The 23,305-nt window shown below is 41.7% G+C and overlaps 2 protein-coding genes across 9 annotated transcripts in view; one reads left to right on the forward strand and one right to left on the reverse strand.

The window, feature by feature from the left end:
* The window catches only part of NDUFAF6 (NADH:ubiquinone oxidoreductase complex assembly factor 6), a 59,232-nt gene extending 44,189 nt beyond the window's left edge, over nt 1-15,043 (reverse strand). Inside the window, exons 1-4 of one of the 5 annotated variants that reach the window (XM_033933173.1) lie at nt 14,895-15,043; nt 10,642-10,745; nt 7,152-7,274; nt 3,490-3,546 (exon numbers count right to left, since the gene is read on the reverse strand). In XM_033933173.1, the coding sequence (XP_033789064.1) occupies nt 3,490-3,546; nt 7,152-7,274; nt 10,642-10,662 (201 nt within the window). In that variant the 5' untranslated portion in view covers nt 10,663-10,745; nt 14,895-15,043. Of the gene's footprint in view, nt 1-3,489; nt 3,547-7,151; nt 7,275-10,641; nt 10,746-14,848 lie in introns of all 5 variants that reach the window. The other 4 variants (XM_033933171.1, XM_033933175.1, XM_033933172.1 and 1 more) reach the window with 4 other exon arrangements.
* Nucleotides 15,044-15,083: 40 nt separating this feature from the next.
* Nucleotides 15,084-23,305, forward strand: part of INTS8 (integrator complex subunit 8) — a 220,343-nt gene continuing 212,121 nt past the window's right edge. For 3 of the 4 annotated variants that reach the window (XR_004538292.1, XM_033933169.1, XM_033933168.1), the window contains exon 1: nt 15,085-15,231. The gene's annotated coding sequence lies outside the window, so the exon portion shown is untranslated. Of the gene's footprint in view, nt 15,232-23,305 lie in introns of all 4 variants that reach the window. The other variant, XR_004538293.1, reaches the window with a different exon arrangement.

A 23,305-nucleotide genomic window follows, 5' to 3' on the forward strand; every position in this document is an offset into this window, starting at 1 on the left:
GGTCCAGCGGTGAACCAGGGCAGGAGCGATCTTCCTACGCTCCTGCCCTGTGCAGAGCCACTATCTAAAATGGTTGCTGCAAGCTCTCAAGGCAACCTTATGAGACCATGGGAACTCATGGCAGCTATTTTAGATAGCTATTCTCCACTGGGCACGAGCGTTGAAGATTGCTCCTGCCCCAGTTCACTGCTGGACTACCAGGGCTTTCAAATTAGGTTTCCTAAAGGTCTGGGAGGCGGGAAGGAGGTGTAATGTTTTAGAATGGGCATGATAAGAGGCAGTAGGGATTCCTCCTTTTCTGGCTCATTGTTGAACCACCAGGGCTTACGGCAGACCTGCAAGGGGAGGGAGAGAGGGGTAATAGGGTGCAGAGCCTGGCAGTGCATTGGAAGGAGAGAGGAAGGGGGCTGGGTGCAGAGCCTGGTAGGGCAGGGGAGGAAGGAAGAAAGAAAGGGGAGCTTTGACTGAGTGACCAGAGAATTGAATAGAGGGATTGCACTAGGTGTGGTGTAATTATATTCTAGCAAAGCCCTTGACAGTGTTCCACATAGACATCTAATAAATAAACTAAGTGCTCTCGGTATGGACCCCAAACTGGGTCAGGAACTGGTTGAGTGGAAGGTGACAGAGTGTAGTGACCAGTGGAGATCGCTCTGAAGAAAGGGATGTTACTAGTGGTGTGCCTCAAGGTTTGGTTCTTTGGTCTGTTCTTTGTAACATTTTTCTAAGTGATATTGCTGAAGGGCTGTCAGGTAAGATTAGCCTCTTTGCAGATGATACCAAAATCTTCAATAGAGTAGACACCCCTGATGGTGTGAATAACATGAGGAAGAACCTGAAGAAATTTGGCAGTTAAGATTTAATGCTAAGAAATGCAAGGTCATGCATTTGGGCTGCAAACAAAAAAGATATAGTATAGTTTAGGTGCATGAAAGAGGAGTGGGACTTGGGTGTGATAGTATATGATGATCTTAAGATGGTCAAACAGGCAGAAAAGGTGCATAGGAAGAGGAATAGCCAGTAGGAAAAAGGAGGTATTGATGCAGCTGTATAATACTCTGGTGAGACCTCATTTAGAATATTGTGTACAATTCTGGAGACAGCACCTTCAAAAGACTACTAAAATGGTCAGTGTTCTTCGTCATAAGGTGTTTGGGGACAGACTTAAAGATCTCAATCTGTATACTCTGGAGGAAAAGCGGGAGAGGGGAGATATGATAGAGACGTTTAAATACCTATGTGGCATAAATACACATGAGGCGAGTCTCTCGTTTGAAAGGAAGCTCCGGAATGAGAGGGCACAGAATGAAGTTAAGAGGTGATAGGCTCAGGAGTAATCTATGAAAATACTAATTTTACAGAAAGGGTGGTAGGTATGTGTAATAATCTCCCAGTAGAGGTAGTGGAGAAAAAGACTGTCTGAATTCAAGAAAGCATGGGACAGGCACATGGGATCTCTTATGGAGAAGAAGAGATAGTGGATGCTGCAGATGAACCATTTGGCCTTTATCTATCATTATGTTTCTCTGAGTCTAGCTCAATTCCGATTTTGTACTGCATGCTTACCATTATAAGGTGAATATATATTCACCTTATAATGTAACTCACTGTATCAGAAGCCTATATTAGGAGTACAGCCAGACTTTATCCTGCACTTTATATTTATGTTTGTGTTGCAATAACTGCGTTTGTTTTGGTTATGGACACTTTCCCTGCTTTTGGGTTGAATGTTTAGGGACTTAGGCCAAAAGGGGACTTAGACGCTTTTTTTGATTTTGCCCCTCCACCATTTTAAGAAATTAAATGTACATAATTCATTACAGGACATACTTGGGTAACTGCTTTTTAAAGCCACAGGAAACAATAGGAAAGAGGGGGAGAACTACAATTTTAAAGAAAAAGTACATAGAAGGAAAGTACATAAGGGGGGTAAGAAGAAAAAGATTGCTGGCAAAGATAAAGGTCGAATTAGAAAACTGCTAAAATTCTCTATAGGCTGAACAGTTCCAGAAGTTGATAGTGGAACCCATGTAGGATGCTGCAGTAATGGACTTAGATCTTACAAATGGAGACAGCATTTCTGATATTATAGTGGGTGATTATCTGGAATCCAGTGATTATCGGATGGTGTGGTTTAATATTAATAAACAACACATTCACATGAGCAGTGCAAGGTGAAAACAACACAAACACAGGCCAAAAATAAATTAAAAGGAGGAAAAAGCCTCAAAAACAAACCCTCCCACCCCACAGATGTGGCTTAAGGTGGTCGGGCACAAACCTCATTGGAATAAAAAAACCTTCCCTGAAATATTTATAGGCTCTGTGCGGTGGAATAGTTAAGATAGGTAAGGAAATTAAACTTATCTCCACGATCGGTACACCAACGATGGCCAGCGTTTCACAATTCTGCTGCCTCCGGGTATAGCCTACCTGATCGAAAACTTTGACATAGGACTCGTAAACACGTCTCCGGGAAATCCAAAGTCTACTAAATGGTAGACGCACTACTATCAAAGACTGCTATTTTAATAAATGTTATTTTATGGTTGCTGTCTGCTTTTTACTTCTGGGGCTTTCCAAAATTACCAAGCCATTGAAAGTGTTAGCTTTTTCTGGATTTATATAGTTTGTACTGTTCAGCTATAAAGACAAAGAAGACTCTAACTCCATTAGTATCAGTCTGCTGCCAACACCAAAATGAGCAGCAAAAGTCTTTGACACATGCATTTCACTATGATTTCCGAGCAATCTTTTGGTAGACATTAAAGAGTAGCAGTAAACATTAGGGACAGGGTCATAAAATTGAACACCCAACAAATCCTTCCCTAATATGGGTCCTAGGGCTTCATATAGAAATCACAAGTTATTTATATTAAAGGTCTAATTAAACAGATCTGTTTTAGATCTGTTTTAAATCTGATGCAAAGTTTGAGAAGTCCAACAACAAGTTTATATGAGACTGAATTATCTAATGATTCGCCTGCATAGACAGCAAGTTTTGTACCAGTTGTTAGGGAAAAGGAAGAAAATGTAGATTGGACAGTACCCCTGTTGACAAGTATAAGGATCTTAAATTTAATTCTTGAGAATACAGGTATCCTATGAAAATCATTACTTGGCACAAACAAAGAATGTAGGAAAATGCATTTGCTTTACTATTTAAATGTAACGCACATACTAAGAATTATCATTCATTCAATTTTCTATATCGTTCTCCCAAGGGAGCCCAGAACAGTTTACATGGATTTATTAAGTACTCAAGCATTTTCCATCTGTCCCGGCGGGCTCACAATCTATCTAATGTACCTGAGGCAATGGGGGGATTAAGTGACTTGCCCAGGGTCACAAGGAGCAGCATGGGTTTGACCCACAACCTCAAGGTGCTGAGGATGTAGGTTTGGAGGCTTTAACCACTGTGCCACACTCTCCCCTATCTAAGGCCACAACAAAAAAAGGGTAAATTAGCCAGAAAATTCCTGCACTTACCCTTTCCTCAATCATCCTTACGAGCCACCTTTTGGTTAAGTTATGTCTTTTAACTGCCTATAAAAAACAAAACAAAACATGCTCATGTTAACAAACAAATGGATAAAAAATGAATGGCTCACTGGTCTTTTTCTGCAGTCTTCCACTAGATTACTATGTAAATAACTCGGCAAAGATGAAGCTATCTGTAAGTTTTGTGCAAATTAAGAGGAATGTTCAGGTTAGTATGACATTAGTGCTGGTTGAGGACTCTTTTCTGAAGGGTACACGCTTATCCATCTGTTGACCTGACTTTAAGACATTCAAATCCTCACTAAAAACACATTTGTAAATGCCGCAGGGGCGAATGTTTCGTTCTTGTTGGGAACCCTTTTGGTCCACTCTGACGCCCAGAGCTCGTAGTCATTTGTTGAATGTTTAACTTTTTCTGTTTGTGGCACACTGGAATGGGGATTAAGGCTTGTTCTTGGTTGATCTTGTGTTTTTGGGAGGGGGGGGTGGAACTTGGCACACCATGGTGAAATGTGACAAGAAAGTTGGTACTCATTTCATTGCTTTGTACACTGTGGTGTTCTGTTATTGTTTGGTTCTTTTTGAAAATCAATAAAATATATTATTTAAAAAAAAACCAAACAAACATTTGTTCAAAGATGTTTATCCCAACTGCTATTCCATGTTGGAATCCCAATAAGCAGATGTGAGCAAACAGGCTTAAGAACTTGAATCCATTCCTTTGATACAATGTTACTAAATTAAATGTTTGAATGAAACTTGTTTTATCCCCAATACAAATATATTCTGTACTCCCTGTCCTATATTTATTACCCATGTATACTATGTCACAGTAACATAGTAAATGATGGCAGATAAAGATCCGAATGGTCCATCCAGTCTGCCCAACCCTTCATGCTCCATAAAAATCAATCATTTAATTAAAATTGTCCTTTTTAAGAGCCCTGCCCGGTAGTGTGCTTAGGTTCTATCTACTGGAATTTCCATCAAAGCTCACCCCAGCCCGTCCTCAACTGAATGTCCACATACGGGACACATACCATACTAGACTGCCCAGTGCCAACCCTAGTTCGTTTGAACTCTTAAATTGTGTATGTAGAGCTGTAATCCACCTAAAAATGAAATGATGGATTTATACCTTCAGATAAATATATAAAATTATTCCTGATTGAGTACATTATGCAGAATTCCTCCCCCCCCCCCTTCAGGACACATAAAATTCTGCATATGCTATGCAGAATCAGTGCAGACATGGGCAGTAGAGGTGGAAAGTGAACCGCTGCACAGTGGGTCACTTCCTTCTCCTGTGCTGGCTTAGATCAGACTGTTCATGTGAACTGCTATCTCACACATGCAGAATTCCACCAGGAGTACAAAATATCCTGGAACATGTGTTGCCTGGCTGATACCAAAATTTGAAACTCTACAGAAAGTTTGCCAAGACTCATGAACCTAACTGACTTATCTGATGTTGCTCAGCCTTACTGGCACCACATAAATGATACTGCTAGAAACGAGGGGGTGCTGAAAAGTTCTCAGTCCAACCAAGTAGGGAATGACATGGAGCCATGAAACTTACAAGTAATTCCACATATTCCCCCCCAAGTTCAACACACTTGGCCCATCATGTTTGAAGTTTCTGTAACCCTTCCCAAAAAATACTCCGATGTCTGGTCACTGAAATACTGCTCCATTCTGCAATCACCTCTGAATTACTCTAAAATTGGCACCCTTTCAAATTCACCCGAAGACTAAAATATGCACTCAACAGCCAGGCCATAAGACCAAAGCAATCTGAATCCTGGAGTGCGGGCCTTACATAAGGAGACAAGGATGACAGGGAAGCTTGAGCCCCTGATTCAGCTGTAAGCGAACTAGGTCAGCATACCACAGCGGCCTCAGTCAGTTGGGTGCCATGAGAATCACCCGACCTCTGTGCTCCTTGATCCTGGATCCAGAGTCTGATGGCCGAGATAATCTGCCTGCACATTGTCCATTCCTGTTACATGCACCACTGAAATCCCTAAAAGATGGCTTCCCACTCAATGGAAGAGAAGCTGAGCTTCCAAGCACAGGGATGAGCTCTTGGTGCCTCCCTGGCAACTGACAAAGGCCATTGCCATACATTGTCTGAGAAGACACATACCGCCTGATTCCAGAGAAAGTGCTCGAAGTGCAGGAGAGCCAAATGAACTGCACGAAGTCCAGGCAATTGATCGACCACTTCCTCTCAGACAGGAACCACTGGCCCTTAGCCCCCCAGCTGTACAGGCTGGAATCCATCATCATGATCACCCAGATGGGGACCCAGAGGGGAAGACCCCAGGACAGAGAAGGAGGATTCAACCACCAGGCCAGACTGTTCCGAGACCTTCACCATCCAAGGGAGCTGGGCATGCAACAGATCCCTCTCCGGACTCCAATAGGAAATAAGTGCATCCTGCAGCGGGCACAGGTGGGCTCTTGCCCAGGGAACCACATCTATGGTCGCAACCATGGATCCCAGGACCTGCAGGTATTGCCAGGCAATCTGAGAAGAGTCTCCAAGAAGGAATGTAGCAGCTGATGAAGCTACTCCTGGTGCGAGTCGGGCAGAAAGACCTTGTTTTGCCATGTGGTGAAGCAGGCCCCCAGTTATTCTAAGTCCTGTGTCAGAACGAGCTGGCTCTTTCAAAAGTTGATCACCCAGCCTAGGCAATGAAGCAGTGAAATGACCTGGTGAACCACCTGATGCCTCTCGGACTCCGACTGGACTCTGATGAGCCAGTTGTCCAGGTACAGATGGACTTGAATCCTGAGTTTCCGTTAGTGGGCTGCCACTACTACCATCATCTTGGTGAATGTCCTGAGTGCAATTGCCAACCCAAAGGGCAAGGCCACAAATTGGAAGTGCTGCTGCAGAACATGGAACCTCAGATATTTCCTATGCTCCAGAAAAATGGGAATATGAAAATAGGCCTCCATCAAGTCCAGAGTCGCCAAGAATTCCCCAGGCGCTACAGAAGCGATCACAGAACACACCGTTTCCATCCTGAAGAAGGAGACCTTGAGGGTCACATTGACTGCTTTGAGGTCCAGGATTGGTCTCTGTCTCATTAAATCACGTTTGTCTACATGTTCCACACTTTTATTTTTTATAATTGTTTCCACTATAAATTCCCGAATCTCCCCTGGAACCCTTTTTAAAAATTGGCCAAACATTGGCCACCTTCCTATCTTCAGGTACTACAGACTATTTTAACGACAGGTTACAGATCACTAACAGCAGATCAGCAATTTAATGTTTGTGTTCTTTCAGTACCCTGAGATGTATATGTGTGAGGGATAAAGATGCCTATGTTAGGTGCCTATTTTCAACTGTAAATATTCTTAAAATTTAAGATCCTATAATAGGAGACTTAATTTAGACCTACAATTGGTTTGCCTGGATTTAGGATACTAAGTTAAGTGCCTAGTGATGAAAATCAGTGATACACTTCTAACTTTTTCCTTGCCCTAAACTGAAAATCCAGAGCTTCTCATTCTTAAGATTCTAAGTTTTTAAAAGGAGCTAATTTAAGCTCTTAACTCTCAAAGTTAGACTTTAATGACCCTCTAAAAATCAGATGAAATAGATCACTGCAAAATCACACTAAGTAATCTTTTGGTACCTTCCAAAGTTCCATGGCAACCGGCTGATGAGGTGGGTTATCACGGTACATATCATCTACAGCTTCTTTCCAAAACTGCATTCTCATGAGTCCAATGTCCTTCTGAGATACCATGTCTTTTACCTTGAGGAAATAAGGTTCATGTCAGCTCACAACCGATTTCACTCTGATGTTTAATTATACTTCCCATAGATTCCAGGTCATTCACAAACAGAAAGTTTATAGGGGACCAGCAAGCCTGCCCCAGCACAGAGAAGCACCAAGTTATTAGATGGCAGAGCTCCACCAGCTCTAGCTCCAGTAGTCCAGATCTATCATCAACTCTCACTGCTAGAATGAGGCAGAGCAGAAGAGAACTAAAGCAGTACTGGAGCTGTAATTTGGGATCTTTATTTTCAGTAGCCACAAACCTCAAGCCAATTTCTCTTTTCTACCACTCTCATCTCTCACTCTAAAAAAAAAAGTCCTCTTTTTTTAAAAATTCTTATTATTGAAAAAGGCTGTACAGTACATGATCAATACAAAGAATAGAAAAAAAAAGAAGCTCTTTTACAACTATGGAAGCCTTCAGTTGAATACTGAATGAATCAATCTATGAAAAAATCTTACATGATCCCACTCATTTACCTACAGTACATGAACAGGCAATTTTGTTTATATATATTGGTCTCAATAGAATCATTGATGCAAGTTTGTTACATATCACAGATAAATAGAACAAAAGCAGAGCCAAGGACATATCACTAGTATATCAATTTGCATATATATATAAAGTACAGGATACTACAAATTATAGGCCTGTTTCAACTATTCCAGTTTTTACAATACTTATGGAAGTTTGGGTTACAACCAAATTGACTGAATATTTAGAACACTATAACTTGCTCCACCCCATTCAATCTGGATTTAGAGCGGGCTATAGTACGGAAAAACATTGCTTTGCTCTTTAGTAGCTAGAGGCAGATTTATTTTGAGTTTAGGTCAAACTGCAATACTTATTCAATTTGATCTTTCAAGTGCATTTGATCTTGTTGATCACAAACTATTATTACAGATCTTACAGGATTGGGTTTTGGAAGGTACAGTATTAAATTGGATTAAAGGATTTTTATTTCATAGATCATACAGGGTTAAAATGAATGGTTGTTTATTGACAAGCTGGTCATTGGATTATAGTGTACCGCAGGGCTCTCCCCTATCTCCAATATTATTTAATATTATGATGCACTCGTTAGGTTTAGAACTCGAAAGTTATAATGTTTCAAGTTATATTTATGCTGATGATATCAGCATTCTTTTACCTTTCAATAGTAAGGATTCAGATTGGAGAATGTTGAAATGTTTGATCACTACAGTTGAACAATTGATTATTGCTCATAAATTAAAGATAAATACAGAAAAACCCAAATTCCTTTGGTTGGGTCTGACAGGTTTAGTTAGATCAGATCTTTTGTCCTCTTTCTGTCAGAATGGCTATAAATTTGAAATGCAAACTAGAGTATTGAGAATTCAACTAGATATGTTAACTATGGAATATCAGGTTAATTTTGTGAGTAAAAAAATTGGGGGGCTTTTAAGGAAATTAAGATTAGTTAGAAAATGTTTTGTTATTTCAGCATTTTCACTAATTCTTTTGTAATTGAATTATTGTAACATAGTTTATCTTGGGTGTACTGCAAGACTCCTAAAGAGATTACAAACTGTTCAAAATACTGCAGTTAAGAGTTATATTCTTGATTCCCAAATATGAAAGAATTACACCTTACTTTATTCAATTACATTGGTTACCAATTTTTGCTAGGATAACTTATAAGCTCTGTCTATTGGTTTTTATATTTTACAAGGCCTAGTGCCTCCTTATTTGCTGGATTTAGTTTCCTTAATGATTGGTAGATATACCTGACCATAAGATGCATCTACCTGTAGAGGAAGAAAAACCAAGAAAAAAAAAATTCTGAACCAAAATTCTGTACCCTGTCCCACTGCCCTGCCCTGTACTGTGTCTCCCCTCTAGTAGTAGGCCGGAACAGGGTACAGGATAGGTCTAGTGCAGTGGTCTCAAACACGCGGCCCGGGGGCCACATACGGCCCGCCAGGTACTATTTTGAGGCCCTAGATATGTTTATCATAATCACAAAAGTAAAATAAAACAGTTTCTTGATCATATGTCTCTTTAGTTTTAAATGACAATATTATTATTAAGACATAGCTAAAAGGAAGGATTTATAAACTATAAAGAGTTTTACCTCATGCAAAATTGTCATTTCTTTAATAAGACATTAACTATTTATTTCTGTGGCCTTCCAAGTACCTACAAATCCAAAATGTGGCCCTGCAAAGGGTTTGAGTTTGAGACCACTGGTCTAGTGGTATGCAGGCAGCCCCCCTCCTCATCTCGTATATAAAAATTACAAAACAGGAACAGTAAAGTTAAGGTTTCTGTTCTCTTTTGCCTTGAATATTTTTCAGTGTTACTTTCAGTTTTGTCCTATTTTTAAGCTTGCAGTTTGTACACTTTTTAAAAAGTAAATAATACCCAAAGGGCCAGGGTTCAGTTCTTCATGCAGAAATAGGTATAAAAGAAAGTAGGAGAACCTTCAGGTCAGCTTGATAGCCCAGGTTTTATTTTTAAAGTGATGTATCTTTCAGCCAATTTTTTTCTCTCTCTGCAGTTCCAAGACTTGCGAGAACTGATAGCAGCCATTCAGGGAGCAGCGCAAGGCCAGGCAGGAGCACAAAAAGCTCGCGCCTGCCTTGTGCGCCGCTCTACTGCGAGAGGAGAAGGCAGCCGTCCAGCAAGGGAGAGGCAGGAGCGCGGAAAACTCCTGTCGAAACAGTGCTGGACCAGAATTTTAAAAAGGTACCGGGGGGGGGTTATATTCGCTCCATAAGATGCACCTACATGTCCACCCACTTTTTGGGGGGAAAAAATGCATTTTATGGAGCGAAAAATACAGTAACTAAATCATTTCTGTTTACTATTTCCATCACCTAAATCAATTAAGCTATTCCGTCAACTTAGTGTTTCTTTTAGTTATCAAGCTCTGACTATTTGGAATAAACTTCCTCTCAATGTTAGATCAGAAACTAATTATTTAATTTTTAGAAAGCTTATAAAAAACTGTTGTATTCAAGAAATTTTTGAACTAGTTGTTTTTATGATTTTTTTCAATATTGCCTGTTTAACCAGGTTTGTTTCCGGTCAACTGCTTTATTGTAATCCACCTGGAACTCATTAGGGCTATGGCAGAATATAAAAAACTTTGTAAGGTAATGTAATATATTGCTTCCTTGGTATGTAAATCTCTTTCATGCTCATTCATTGTGGATATCCTGAAAACCTGGCTGGCTGGGGTTCCCCCACAACAGGTTTGGGAATCACTGCATTAGTGAATAAAAATAAAATAAAACTTGATTTCTCCCAGGATATCATATCTGCAAAAGCACACCATCTTTCATATTTCACAGTTTCAGAAAGTGGATTTAATACCTGCCTGAGCCAGTTCCACATTGAAGGCCCTTAATGCCAAAGCAGCACGGCGAGACTCAGTGGGCAGTAGTAACGAACACAGAAATCCTTCATTATCTCGCTTTCTACAAATACAGAGTTACTGTTAGGCAAATACTGTAGAAAGTTTCCCAAACATGCCCTGGTTTTCAGAACAGCCAAAATACAGGAAATGCATCTTACAGTATATACCCAGTATATCCAAATTTATCTCATGCATACTCATTGTGGGTTATCCTATAAACCAGGGGTGTCCAACCTTTTGGCTTCCCTGGGCCGCATTGGCCGAAAAAAATGTTTCTGGGGCCGCACAAATGCACAAACGCTGCAGCAAGACAGAGGAAGGAGCCAGCAAGATGGTAAACACCCGAGGGCAGCAGAGGAAAACACTGCATCACCCTCGACCGGGGCTGCACAAAATACTTCACTGAGCCGCAGGTTGGACACCCCTGCTGTAAACCCAAATGTCTGGGCTCACTAGGTCAGATCACAAAAACCCTAAGGGCTCCTTTTACAAAGGTGTGCTAGTGTTTTTAGCACATGCACAAGATTAGCGTGTGCTAGCCGAAAAACTACCGCCTGCTTAAAAGGAGGCGGTAGCAGCTAGCGCGCGCTAAAATCGCTAGCGCACCTTTGTAAAAGGAGTCCTAAGTTTGAAGATATTACACATTGAGCTTGTAGCCAAAACAGGTACCAATGTGCTTCCTAACTAACTATATAACTACTAAACTACTAAAGCTGTAGCCAAGGAGCCAGCATCCAACTTTGGCAGTGTATGAAATAGGTTAAATAAGAGGGATAGATAAGCTCCAATTCTGGGGCTCCTAAATTGTTGTTCACTCAGTTTTGTAAACTGTGAATTAAGTCTCATTTCTGTGTCACAAGAACAGCAGCTGGCTTCAAACAGTGAAGTCTGTAGATAACTCTACATACGTAGAACAGTAGTTAACCATGAGCTACATAGGAAAGAAAATGAGCAATAACTGCGTGTTAAGGAAAGAGACTGGGAAGTGATGCACCTGCAAAACCTACAAACAAAACCACATTGCCTACTCTTGGACAAATATCTGTTGGTCACATGACATCTGTTGAGAACAAACGAGTAAGAAATCAAGTCTCATGAGGTGGAAAGTTTTGCTGAAAAAGCATTTATAGTTTTCAGATTGTCAAAAATTGTCTGTCTGGAAAGCCAACCTGTTTCAGCCAAAGTTTAGCAGAGAGAAAAGATGAGATAGGTTTTCTGGTGCTGAGCTATGTTCACCCCACCCATTCCGAACCCTCACTGGATGAGCACTAGAAACAAAGACTGCACAGATTGGCAAAGCACCATTACTGAAGCCAGTGAACTTTGAAGGTAAAACGTTTTAAATGGGGAAGTACATTTCAGATCCCTTTATAATACAGATACTATCCTAAAATGTCACGACAACCAAGAGACAAGATGCCCACCACCACCAGTGACGTGCAATCTGACCATTAGACATCTCAATCAGACTTCCAATAAAACTATTTTGATTTGGGAGAAACATAAATGTATTTAGTGACTGAGCAGACAGACATTATAATCCCATGCTGTGTAACCACAATAACCAGATCTAATTAGACGTATGTAATTTATAAATTGAAACCAATGAAATAAATTACCTTAGAGCAAACAAAAATAATCTTATTAACTATTGTGGAAGGGTGATTCTCCTCTATATGCATTCTTATTCCCCCTCTCCTAGTGCATCAAAGCTACAAATGGAAATTTGGAAAGCAATTAGGATCAATGGTGGGAGAAACCAAGACTATTTGGGGGAAGCAGGAAACTGGTTGATCTGTTTTTAGAAGAACAATAGTGAAGAGGAAACAGAAAGCCCCACATACTTCAAGCTGATGGCCTATCTTTCTGGTCTGCAACCAAAGATGCAGCCAGAGCATTTAAAATCTTGTGAGATTCAAAAAAGATACTGGTGGCAGTGGAAAAGACAATTGGTTTGTCTTCTAAGTTCTACTAAAGGGAGTACATTGTTGGGAGGAGGAGATTATTATAATTTTATACTGTTAAAATCTCACTATACAGTATTTGGTTTTATTGTACTGTATTATGCCAATTCCAACTAGCTGCACTGCTCCCGTAAGATCCACTGCAAGAATCCCTGATGCAGCGGTTGTGGAAAGAGCCCCATGAAAAGCTGACAGTGTCGGAGAGGAAAGAAAAATAAAGTACAAAGTACTCAGCGATACAGGTTTCAGTCGAGATAAGAATACAAAAAAAAATCTCATAGCAGATGTTATTTAAGATAAGTAATAAGGATCTACATGCTTTAAGATAAGCTGTTTAAAAGAAACTTTGTATCACATTGTTGGTTCCTTGAAGAAATAATTTGGTTGGTGTGGAAATACAGTGCTATAGAAAGTGAATCAATTTAGACTTTTGAAGTCAGAAAGATCAATATCTATACAAAGAAGAGTTACGGTATCTTTGTTATTTTTAAATTAGTTGATTGAAAAAATAAAATTTAGATAATTTAAAAAAAGTTAGGAAGGAGGGTGGAAGGAAGCCCATGATGTTAACAGGAGCGAAAATGAAAATCTCTCCATGAGAGAACCCACAATGGGCACATGGCTCCAGACCCTGAGGCATATCACCCCATAGGAAATATATATATATATATATATATATATATATATATATATATATATATATAATTAAACACATTTACCGTAGATATATTTGGGAGAAAGTACAACAAAACCATACCAATTATTTGTTATACTACTGGTTTTCCTTTTAGAGATTTAGGTTGATGATACTTTGAAAACCATACATTTTTGTTCTATTGAAGTCTTTTAACATTGTGTGGCAACCATGGCATGAGAGAGTATAGTAGAGCAACAACCCCCCCCCCCCCTTTTACTAAACCGCGATAGTGGTTATTAGCGCAGGGAGTAGTGCTGAATACTCCGCACTGCTCCCGACGCTCATAGAGTGGAGGGGCCTAAGGCCCTGATTGGCCCATGCTCCTAAGGTCCCTCTCAGAGGAAGGGCCTTAGGCACCCGGGCCAACTGGAGTCTTAGGCCTCCTTCCCAGTGCATTCTGGAATGCACCGAGAGGGGTCTATGGGAGGGTCTTAGGCACTTGGGTCAATCAGGGCCTCAGGCCCCTCAGGATGCACTGGGAAGGAGAAGCCCCGCCATTGTGAAGAGGCGGGCATCCCTCCGGCCGGCTGAACTACAAAAGGTAATGGGGGTGCCGTGGGGGGATCGGTGTCATGGGTTTGGTGGGGGGCCTGTTGAAAGGAGGGAGTGGGCATCCTGCCTGCTTATCACAGGTGGGGGAGTGGGTTGTTTTGGGGATTCCAGCAGGAAGGAGTGGGCATCCCTTCTACCAGGGAACTTTGCAGGGGGTTCAGGGGTGGTGATGGGAGAGTTGGGCATCCTTCCTGCTGCAAACAGTGTCAGGGGTTCGGGGGTGCTGGCAGGAGGGAGTAGGCATGGGGTACCCTGCTGCGGCCACTCAGCTGATCACAGCATGGAGATTTCCATGCCACCATCAGCTTAGCCACCACATCTATTTGAAATGTAGGCCAGGATTTTAATGGTCTACATTTTAGCTGCACAACCATGCACAACCTTGGGCGAGCTTAAGTGTGCATCCCTAGGTGCCTCCTTGCACCCATGACAGATGCCTATAGTGTAGGCGACCTGCCTTGGTTTGTTGTTTTTTTTAGATTGGATTCGGGGTCCCGACATAGTCCATGTTTCCATAGACTGTTTAAGATAACCGTTGGGTTATCTTATGTTTTAATAATAAGCTTATGTTTTAATCTCCGAAGAATTTTTCTGTTAAAAACGTTCTTCTCTCAAAGCTTGTCCATGTCAGACCTCGAATCAGTTCAAGTTTGATTTTTATATTCAACATTAAATGTGAAATATGATGATTAGTCTCTTATTGTAAGCTCAAGGTGTACACAAAGTTGGACTCGTCACTAGGTCTATGAGCACGAACTATATTATAAGTTAAGAATGTTATATCAAATACAGCAGTACAGTGGATTTTTAAAAATTTTCCATCAAATGTGTTAGCATTTGTTATGCTTTTTTGATAACTAGAACAGGCAGGGGGGGGGGGGAACTCTCCGAATAGCTGAATAAAACCAGAGAAGCTTCATAACTCTTCTGCAAGGGCACTTGGCTCTTTACCTGACCAGCTGTAAGCAGTACTCGTCATGCTCAAAACGCGCCCTACCGCTGGAGGTTGCGGAGTTGCGGCCGGACAACGACCAACGAAACTCCGGCAAGGAGCCAACCCGAAATACCACCGGCACCCTGCAAGGAGAACGGACCTTCACCCCCACGCTGGCAGCCATAGCACCCTCTGACGCCACGCTCCTCCCGTCAGTCTCTCTTCCTCTAGAGCTGGGGGAAAGAGCGGCAGCACAAAAGTCGGGACCATTCTAGCCTCTAGCCACCATTTCTATGGTTGTCTCGCTTTCTCAGACCTGGGGTTATGTTGACAAACGTCACGTCCGCTGGTGCAGGCTGTTCCTGGTCTCTGGTGCTGAGCTGCAGCTTCTTCTCCAAAGGTGAGTGAATTAAAGAAAAAATAAAAAAGCGTGAGTCGCAACTGCTTGGAACTTGTTGGGTTGGAAGAATTTTAACAGTTTTATTGTTGGACGAGTAGGACCCGGCAGTCTCTAGTCTTAGAAATCAGGGTGCAGATATGTTTGAGGCCTAGTGTGTGCAGTGCATGCTTTGCCAAATCAGGTCTTGTTGTTTTCTGCGGACTTGTAACACTAGAACTGTGAAATGAGGACTCTGCTGAATTTGGGAGCCACATGACGTGATATAAATAAAGCTATTATTGTTATTATTTTAAACATCCTGGTGCAAGATCTCTGCAGGCTGAGAGAGGGAGATAGCAAATAAGACTTAAACAGTTTTCCGTGAGTATAATCTACGCTGGCAAAGCTTTTGTTTTGGGTTGGGGTTTTTTAAAAAAATTTCTAGTAGCCTAACAATATAAGTTAACATAAGAATTGCCATACTGGGACAAGTGATCCAAGATGGCAGCCGCATAAGCTCGACGAGAGGACGTCAGGAAATTTGTCAATAATTTACCTTTGTTACCTTTTCGATGAGTATTATATTTTCTGAGCAGATGCCGAAGAGAAGAGGCAGGAGCGCGGCTGGTGCCTCGCGGCGCTCTGGGCCTGCTGCAATCGGCAACATTTGACAAACTCCTACGGTTGATGCAGGACATGACAGCGGCGTCGGTAGTTTCCCCGCTGGAGGCGCTGCAATGAGGCGAGATGCAGGCAGTCTCCTTGGGACTAGAAACAACACTAAGCCCCAACGCCAGAGCACCGCCCCTACAGCCTCACACCACTAGCTCTCCGCGGGAGGGGGTGTTGCCGGGAGACGGAGGACACTCTACCTCAGAGGCCAGAGAAATCAATCCGGAGAGCAGAAGTTTGGGCTCTCAATTTTTTCAAGAGAACCTGAACTTGGAGAGTGAAAATTTAACATCAATTGGAGTAAGATCATCCCAGGTGGAACAGAGACAGGAAGAACTAGCAGTTGGTGAGCAGTCTCAATTAAATTTACAACTTTTCTTGCCTCAAAAACCCCATGAAGTCACATTAGAATCTCTTTGGTACTTGATTTCTAACTTGGGAAAAACCTTTAATTCTCAGTTCCAACAAATAGAAGGGAAAATTAAGAATCATGATAATGAAATTGGGAATTTGAAAAAAAGACATGGATGTTTCTAAATCCTTAACAAATAATTTACAAGAAGATATAGGATCATCAAAGAAACTCCAAGAGAAATTGATTAAATATAATATAAGTTTACGAAGGAAAATTGAATCACTGGAGAACTTCTCTAGGAACAATAACTTGAAATTGATCAATTTTCCAAAAGTTTCCATGATAACACCTAGAGAAATGCTGAAACGATATCTTCAAGAAATATTGGAAATTCCCGCGTCTTCATTACCACCTTTTACGCAAGTTTATTATCTTCCGACTAGGACTCGAGATACTCAATAAGTAATAAACCAAGAACCTATGAACATTTCAGCTGTATCAGAATTGTCAGATAGAGAAATGTCTGTCTCAGCTACTTTATTGTTGACTAGTCTTTAAGCCCGTTACATTAACGGGTGCTAGAATATATATGTGTGTGTGTCTTTATTTCTTCCTCTCTCTGTCTCCTTAGCCGCGCTGCTCCTTGTGACCCTGGGCAAGTCACTTAATCCTCCATAGCCCCAGGTACGTTAGCTAGATTGTGAGCCCACCGGGACAGAGAGGGAAAATGCTTGAGTACCTGATTGTAAAACCGCTTAGATAACTTTGATAGGCGGTATATAAAATCCTAATAAACTTGAAACTTGATTTCTTTCTTTCTTTTTTTCTTTCTGTCTTTGTTTTGGCTGTCCACCACCACCCCTTGCGTGCTCCCCCTGTCCATTCTCCCTTCCTTTTACCTCCCCTGTGTCCACCACCACCCCTTCACTGCTCCCCTTATCCAGCAGCAGCCCTTCTCACTTTGTTTTACCTCCCCCCTGTCCATCAGCACCTCTTCCTGCTCCCCCTGTCCAGCAGTAGGCCTCCCTTCATTTTTCTGCCCTCCCGTCCATCAGCACCTCTTCCTGCTCCCCCTGTCCAATAGTAGGCCTCCCTTCATTTTTCTGCCCCCCCCGTCCATCAGCACCTCTTCCTGCTCCCCCTGTCCAGTAGTAGGCCTCCCTTCCTACCCGAGTGCTTTAGCTGTGCTGCCTTGAAGGAGGGCCGCCAGCGCTGCTTTGTGAAGGCCTCCTCCTGGCAGCCGCCGCTCGCGGCCGAAACCGACTCTTCCTGTAAGCCGCTCCTGGCCCTGCGTCTGCCCTCAGCCGACAGCTGCTTGTCTCAAAGCCCTCCTCCTGGCAGCCTCCGCTCCGTGTAGCAGGAAATCGTGCGATTTGGCGAGAGCCGGGGACCGCCTCAAGCGCTGTGTTGGGGGGATAGGCAGGCGCGGGGACCGGGATGCACGCTTTCGAAATCGAGTTGCCGCCATTTTGAAGATCGTTCTACCCTGCTCCTTGCCTTAGTATATTTTTAAGTTGAAAGACACGGTGGCGGCGGCTCCTCTCAAGATCCCCGACTGCATTGGACTTCCGACGCAGGTGGGGATCCTGAGAGGAGCCGTTGCCTCGTCTTTCAACTTAAAAATATATAAGGCAAGGAGCAGGGCAGACCGAAGAACAGCAGAGTCTGGTGCAGTTCGAGAAGCCGGTAGAATGCAGAGTGAGAGGTGGGGGTGAGGAAGGCCGCTGCAGCTGAGTAATTTTTTTTTTTTAAATTTGAAAGCCGCGCACCACAGCTCCTCTCTCAATCCTGGTGCAGTTCGAGAGAGGAGCCGATACCATGCAGAGTGAGAGGTGGGGGTGAGGAAGGCCGCCGCAGATGTGTAAGTTTTTTTTTTTTTTTTTGAAAGCTGCCTGCCGCAGCCGTGTCGTATTAAGCGAGCAGGTGGTGACGTAAAACCCGCGCATGCGCACTCGTGTTTTCGCGATGGATCAGGGAACACATTTTTTTAGTGCGCATGCGCGGCCTATCATTTTATTATATTAGATGCTTGCACTTACCCCTGATAAGAGTTGGCGCATGAGAATGTTCTATAAGCATAGGCAAAAAGAATTTCTAGGTTATAAGATACAAATGTTTCCAGATTTAGCAAGAGAGACTCAAAAGCGTAGAAGAGAATTTCTTTTGTTAAAACCCAGTGTTTTGGCTTTAGGGGCAACTTTTTTTCTTAGAGACCTTTGTAAATGTGTAATTCATTATAAAATTCAGAAGTATGTTTTCTTTAAACCTCTCCAACTGATGACTTTCCTGTCCCGATTGGAGGAGAGTGCTTAATAGAATAAATGTCCTTACTCTCTGATAGCTAATGATTTCATAAAGATTATTTTTCTTTGGTTAACTCGCATTTGAATCACATTTTGGATCTATTTGAGGACTTGAGAAGATTTATGTTAGCTAATCTTTGCTTATTTTAGTTTTGTTGTGATAAGTTAATTTTCCTTATCATGAATCCTCTTTTTGTACAAGTTCATCTTGATTGTATAATTTGAAAACTTAGAAATAAATAAATAAAAAAGAATTGCCATACTAGGACAGACCGAAGGTCCATCAAACCCAGTATTCTGTTTCCAACAGTGGCCAACCCAGGTCCCAAGTACCCAGCTAGATCCCAAGTAGTAAAACAGATTTTATGCTGCTTATCCTAGGAATAAGCAGTGGACTTCTTTTTTAGGAAATTATCTAAACCATTTTAAAACCCTTCTAAGCTACCTGATTTCACCATATTCTCCAGCAATGAATTCTAGAGTTTAATTACATGTTGTGTGAAGAAATATTTTCTCTGGTAGCTTCATACATGCCCCCTAGTCCTTGTATTTTTGGAAAGAGTAAAACAAGTGATTCACATCTACCCCTTCCTCTCAGGGCCTGTTTCTCGAAACTCACCGGTAAAGTCCGATGGGTATATAGTGGATGTAAATCTAATGATTCAGAAAAGACAAATGATTCTTAAAGAACCTTGCATGCAAATGAGGTTCGTGGATGGTCACCTAATTGCCATGAGAGCAGTCACAGGTGATAGCAATAGGCACATGAGCAGAATAGTCCACAGAAAGAAGCGTAAATGTGCATGTGTCTTATTGTAGCGTAATATGGGCACATATCAAAGGCATGGGTGGACAGGAGGGACGGAGAACTACCAGTAAATGTTATGTCATTCTGTCCATCAGAGGCGTGGCAGTGCTATTGAACGGAAGGGAGAGGAGGGTCGATTTGTCAGCTTTCAATGAGCGTGCGCATAAGATACGCCTTTAATACACATGCTCGAGACGCACCTCTAATTTATGCGCTAGAGGTGCATGCTTTTGAAATTTTTTACCCGTTACGTTTATAGTGGTTATGTTTATGGTGGTTTCTTTTAATTTTTATCATGAGCCACAGCCTGATACATGTGCCTGAGATTCGCTTTTCGCAGTACCATCTCCCCTGGACCAGTCAGTAACTTTGGGTTGTTCAAAGCCAGAGCTTCGTTTAGAGAATCACCTGGCAATGATAAAGAATCATCCAGAGTGCTCATTTTAATATTAATGACCTCATTGAAATAAGAAACAAAAAACAATGTGGAGAAATGATGTTCCTGAGATGGACTTTATTAATATTAAAACTTGGCAAACCACATAAAAACCTCTAGGACGCAGTCCGCTGAAAAGCTTTGGACCCTGACCGCATTGTAATACAATTTTAATAGTTTTAAATGTTTTACTACATTTGCATGGCAGAGATGGAAGCTGCTAGGAAGCTCAGAAAAGACCAAGGTGAGCTGTTCTGAGAATCAGGAGGTAAAATACTGGCCCATTAAACCGTCTGGAACCGGTTTAACGACCATCGTTAAAGGCATGGTGAGTTTTGAGAATCTGGCCCTCAGTATTTTCTAGACCTTTATCATATCGCTCCTGAGCCATCGCCACAGCCACTTTAGCCTTTCCTCATAGGAAAGTCGGTCCATTCCTTTTATCATTTTCATCGCCCTTCTCTGTACCTTTTCTAATTCTGCTATATCTTTTTTGAGATATGATGAACCAGAAATGCACATAGTATTCGAGGTGTGGCCTTACCATAGAGCGATACAAGGGCATTATAATATTTTCATCTTTGTTTTCCATTCCTTTCCTGATAATTCCTAACATTCTATTTTCTTTCTTAGCCACTGCTACACACTGAGCTGAGGATTTCAAAGTTTCATTAATGATGACACCAAGATCCTTTTCCTGGGCAGTTACTCCTAACATGGAACCCTGCAATACATAGCTACAGTTCAGGTTCCTCTTTCCCACATGCATCACTTTGCACTTGCTCATGTTAAATGTCATCTGCCATTTTGACACTCAGTCTCCCAGTCTCACAAGATACTCTTACAATTTTTCACAATCCTTTTGCAATTTAACAACTTTAAACAACTTTGTGTCATCAGCAAATGTAATTATCTCGCTAGTTATTTTTTATTGACCGGAGGGATGGGAGTGGGGGAGCAACTGTGCCTAGCACTTGAATTCAGTCACACCTCCACCAGGAGACTGTACCACAAATTCACCATCCTTTTGATGAAGTATTTTTTCAAGTTACTTCTGAGTCTGCCCCCTTTCACCTTCATTCTATGCCCCCTCATTACAGAGTTTCCTTTCATTTGGAAGATTTGCCTGCTATGCATTGATGTCATGGAGGTATTTAAACATCTCTATCATATCTCCCCTTTCCCACCTTTCTTCCAAAATATACTGTACCATATTGAGATCTTTGTCTCTATTCACTTTATAACATGTTTTTTGTTGACAGGAAGGATGGGAGTGGAGGAACAACTGTGCCTAGTGCTTGCTCTTCTGAACAAGCACCAGGCACAGTTCCTCCTTCCTTTTACAGGGGATTCTCTGCACAATAGTGTGCATATAATTTGCATATTATACTGAGCATAGCTAATTAAAAAAAAAAAAAAAATCTCTCCCACTAAGGTATTTTTTGCCTGTGGTGAAGGGGCTTCGAGCATCAAGGCCCGTATTAATCTTGTTAAAAATATTTAACTACGTTAAACAGTTAACACGTTAATCGTGTTATTACCGTGTTAAATGATCAGCCCTAATATGTGTGTGTGTGTGTGTGTGTGTAAAAATATAAAATAAAATCTGTATACATAGTGAAAATCTGCATAACTTTAAATGCCATTTTTCTTTTATTTATGTGACAGCTTTGCTACTGAAAATAGATCTTTATGCTTTTGTTTCATTTACTCCTAGTGGAATTCTGTGCAAAAAATTCAAAATTCTGTGTACAAATTAGCAAATTCTGCAAGTTAATTTGTCAAAATTTAAACAATATTTTTGCTAATTATTATCCACATTTCCATTTAAAACATTCAAAATAAAATGCTTTCTCTCTACCTTTGTTGTCTGGATGTTTTGTTTTTTCAGTTTCTTTTTTTCTGCTTTCCTGTCTGTTGTCTGCTAATTCTCCTTCAAGCAGCTGCTCTCAATTTGTCTTTTTCCTCTCTCCTATCTGTTCCCTCACTGCATCTTCCTCAGACATATTGATCATTCTGTTTTTCTCCCCAACCCTGAGATGTCCTGTCTGTCAAATTAGATTGTTAGCTCTTCTGAGCAGGGACTGTTAAATGTACAGCACTGCATACATCTTTCAGTGCTATAGAAATGATAAATAGTAGTAGTGGTAGCAGTAGCTCTTTTCTGCCTCTCTCATCCTTCTTCTCTTCCTGTTCTTTTTTTTCAGCAACCTATCAAATTTCCATCTTCTCTGTCATTCTCCATCTTGTTCCTTCCTCAGTCCCCCATTCCCTTTCATCTTCAATGTACTCCCCATTACCAGATTTCTATTATCTGTAATAACTATCCTCCTATCTCTGTCCTTGCCACCCCCCTCATTCTCCTCCTGGCCTCTCCCTCAGGGTTCTATCATTCTCAGCATCTTCCTTCCTTCACCCTTATAGCTCAGCATCAACTCCCTCTTCTTCCCTCTGCGCCCTCATAGCCTGATGTCTCCCTGTCCTTTATCTCTTTCCTCTTACACTGTCCCCCACGGTCCAGCATTTCTCCTACTCTCTTCCTTCACTCCCTTTGTCAGGCATCATTCTATCACATCCTGTCTCCTGGATCCAACATCTCCCTCTTTTTCCCATCTCCACCTCTTGTATATTTCTCCCTCCCTCTTGTCCACCCCCATGTCCAACATCTCTCTATCTTCCTCCCCTGTGCCCTGGGTCCAGTATCTTTCTTTCCTCTCACCCCTTACAGCATTCTCTCCCTTTCTCCCTTCTATTGCCATATTCTGTTTCCTTCCCTCCACCATCCTTCTCTCTTACTGCCTTGTGCCCTAGGTCAAACTTTTCTATCCTTTCCCCTCCCCCATGCAGCTTCTCTCCCTTTCTCCATTATTATGTGCCAACATTTTTTCTTCTCTCCTCATGCAATATCACTCTCTTCTCTCCACTCCTATGCCTCCTCTCCTATCACAGCTCTCTCTCTCTCCCTATGGCATTGCTTCAGCGGGTCTTAGCAGATACCAACCTGGCTAAAGGGGCCTTGTTGGACCCAAAACATTGCCACCTTATGCTTGTAAAAAAAGAAAAAAATCTTTCTAAAGGGTCTTCACTTCTTAATTCTTGAGGATACTACTGAGCCAGGTCTTCTGGATATCCCAAATAATATTCACACGAGAGATCTACATGCCTACTGTTTCCATTGTACACAAATCTCTCTCATATTCAGAATCATTAGGGCTATCCTGAAGGACCTAACTTACTGATGGTAAATGGAAGTAAAGACCAAAGCTAGTATATACAACCCATGCTGTGGCAACCGTGCCATTACTGATGAATTGTTTCTAACCCAAAATGTGAATTGAAAGACAGTGAGAATGGGAGGAGCATGACCTTCAAATCAGCTACCACCCATTAAGTGACTCCAAGTAGGTAGAGATCTCTAACATCTGACAGCAGTGAGTGGGAGTTAAGAGTTGAAAGCACTTTTTTGAAACTGCTTTCAACTTTTAACTCCCCCTCACTGCTGTCAGATACCTATACCCACT

This window comes from Geotrypetes seraphini, chromosome 2 (genome assembly GCF_902459505.1).
Source record: "Geotrypetes seraphini chromosome 2, aGeoSer1.1, whole genome shotgun sequence".
Classification (NCBI taxonomy): domain Eukaryota; kingdom Metazoa; phylum Chordata; class Amphibia; order Gymnophiona; family Dermophiidae; genus Geotrypetes; species Geotrypetes seraphini.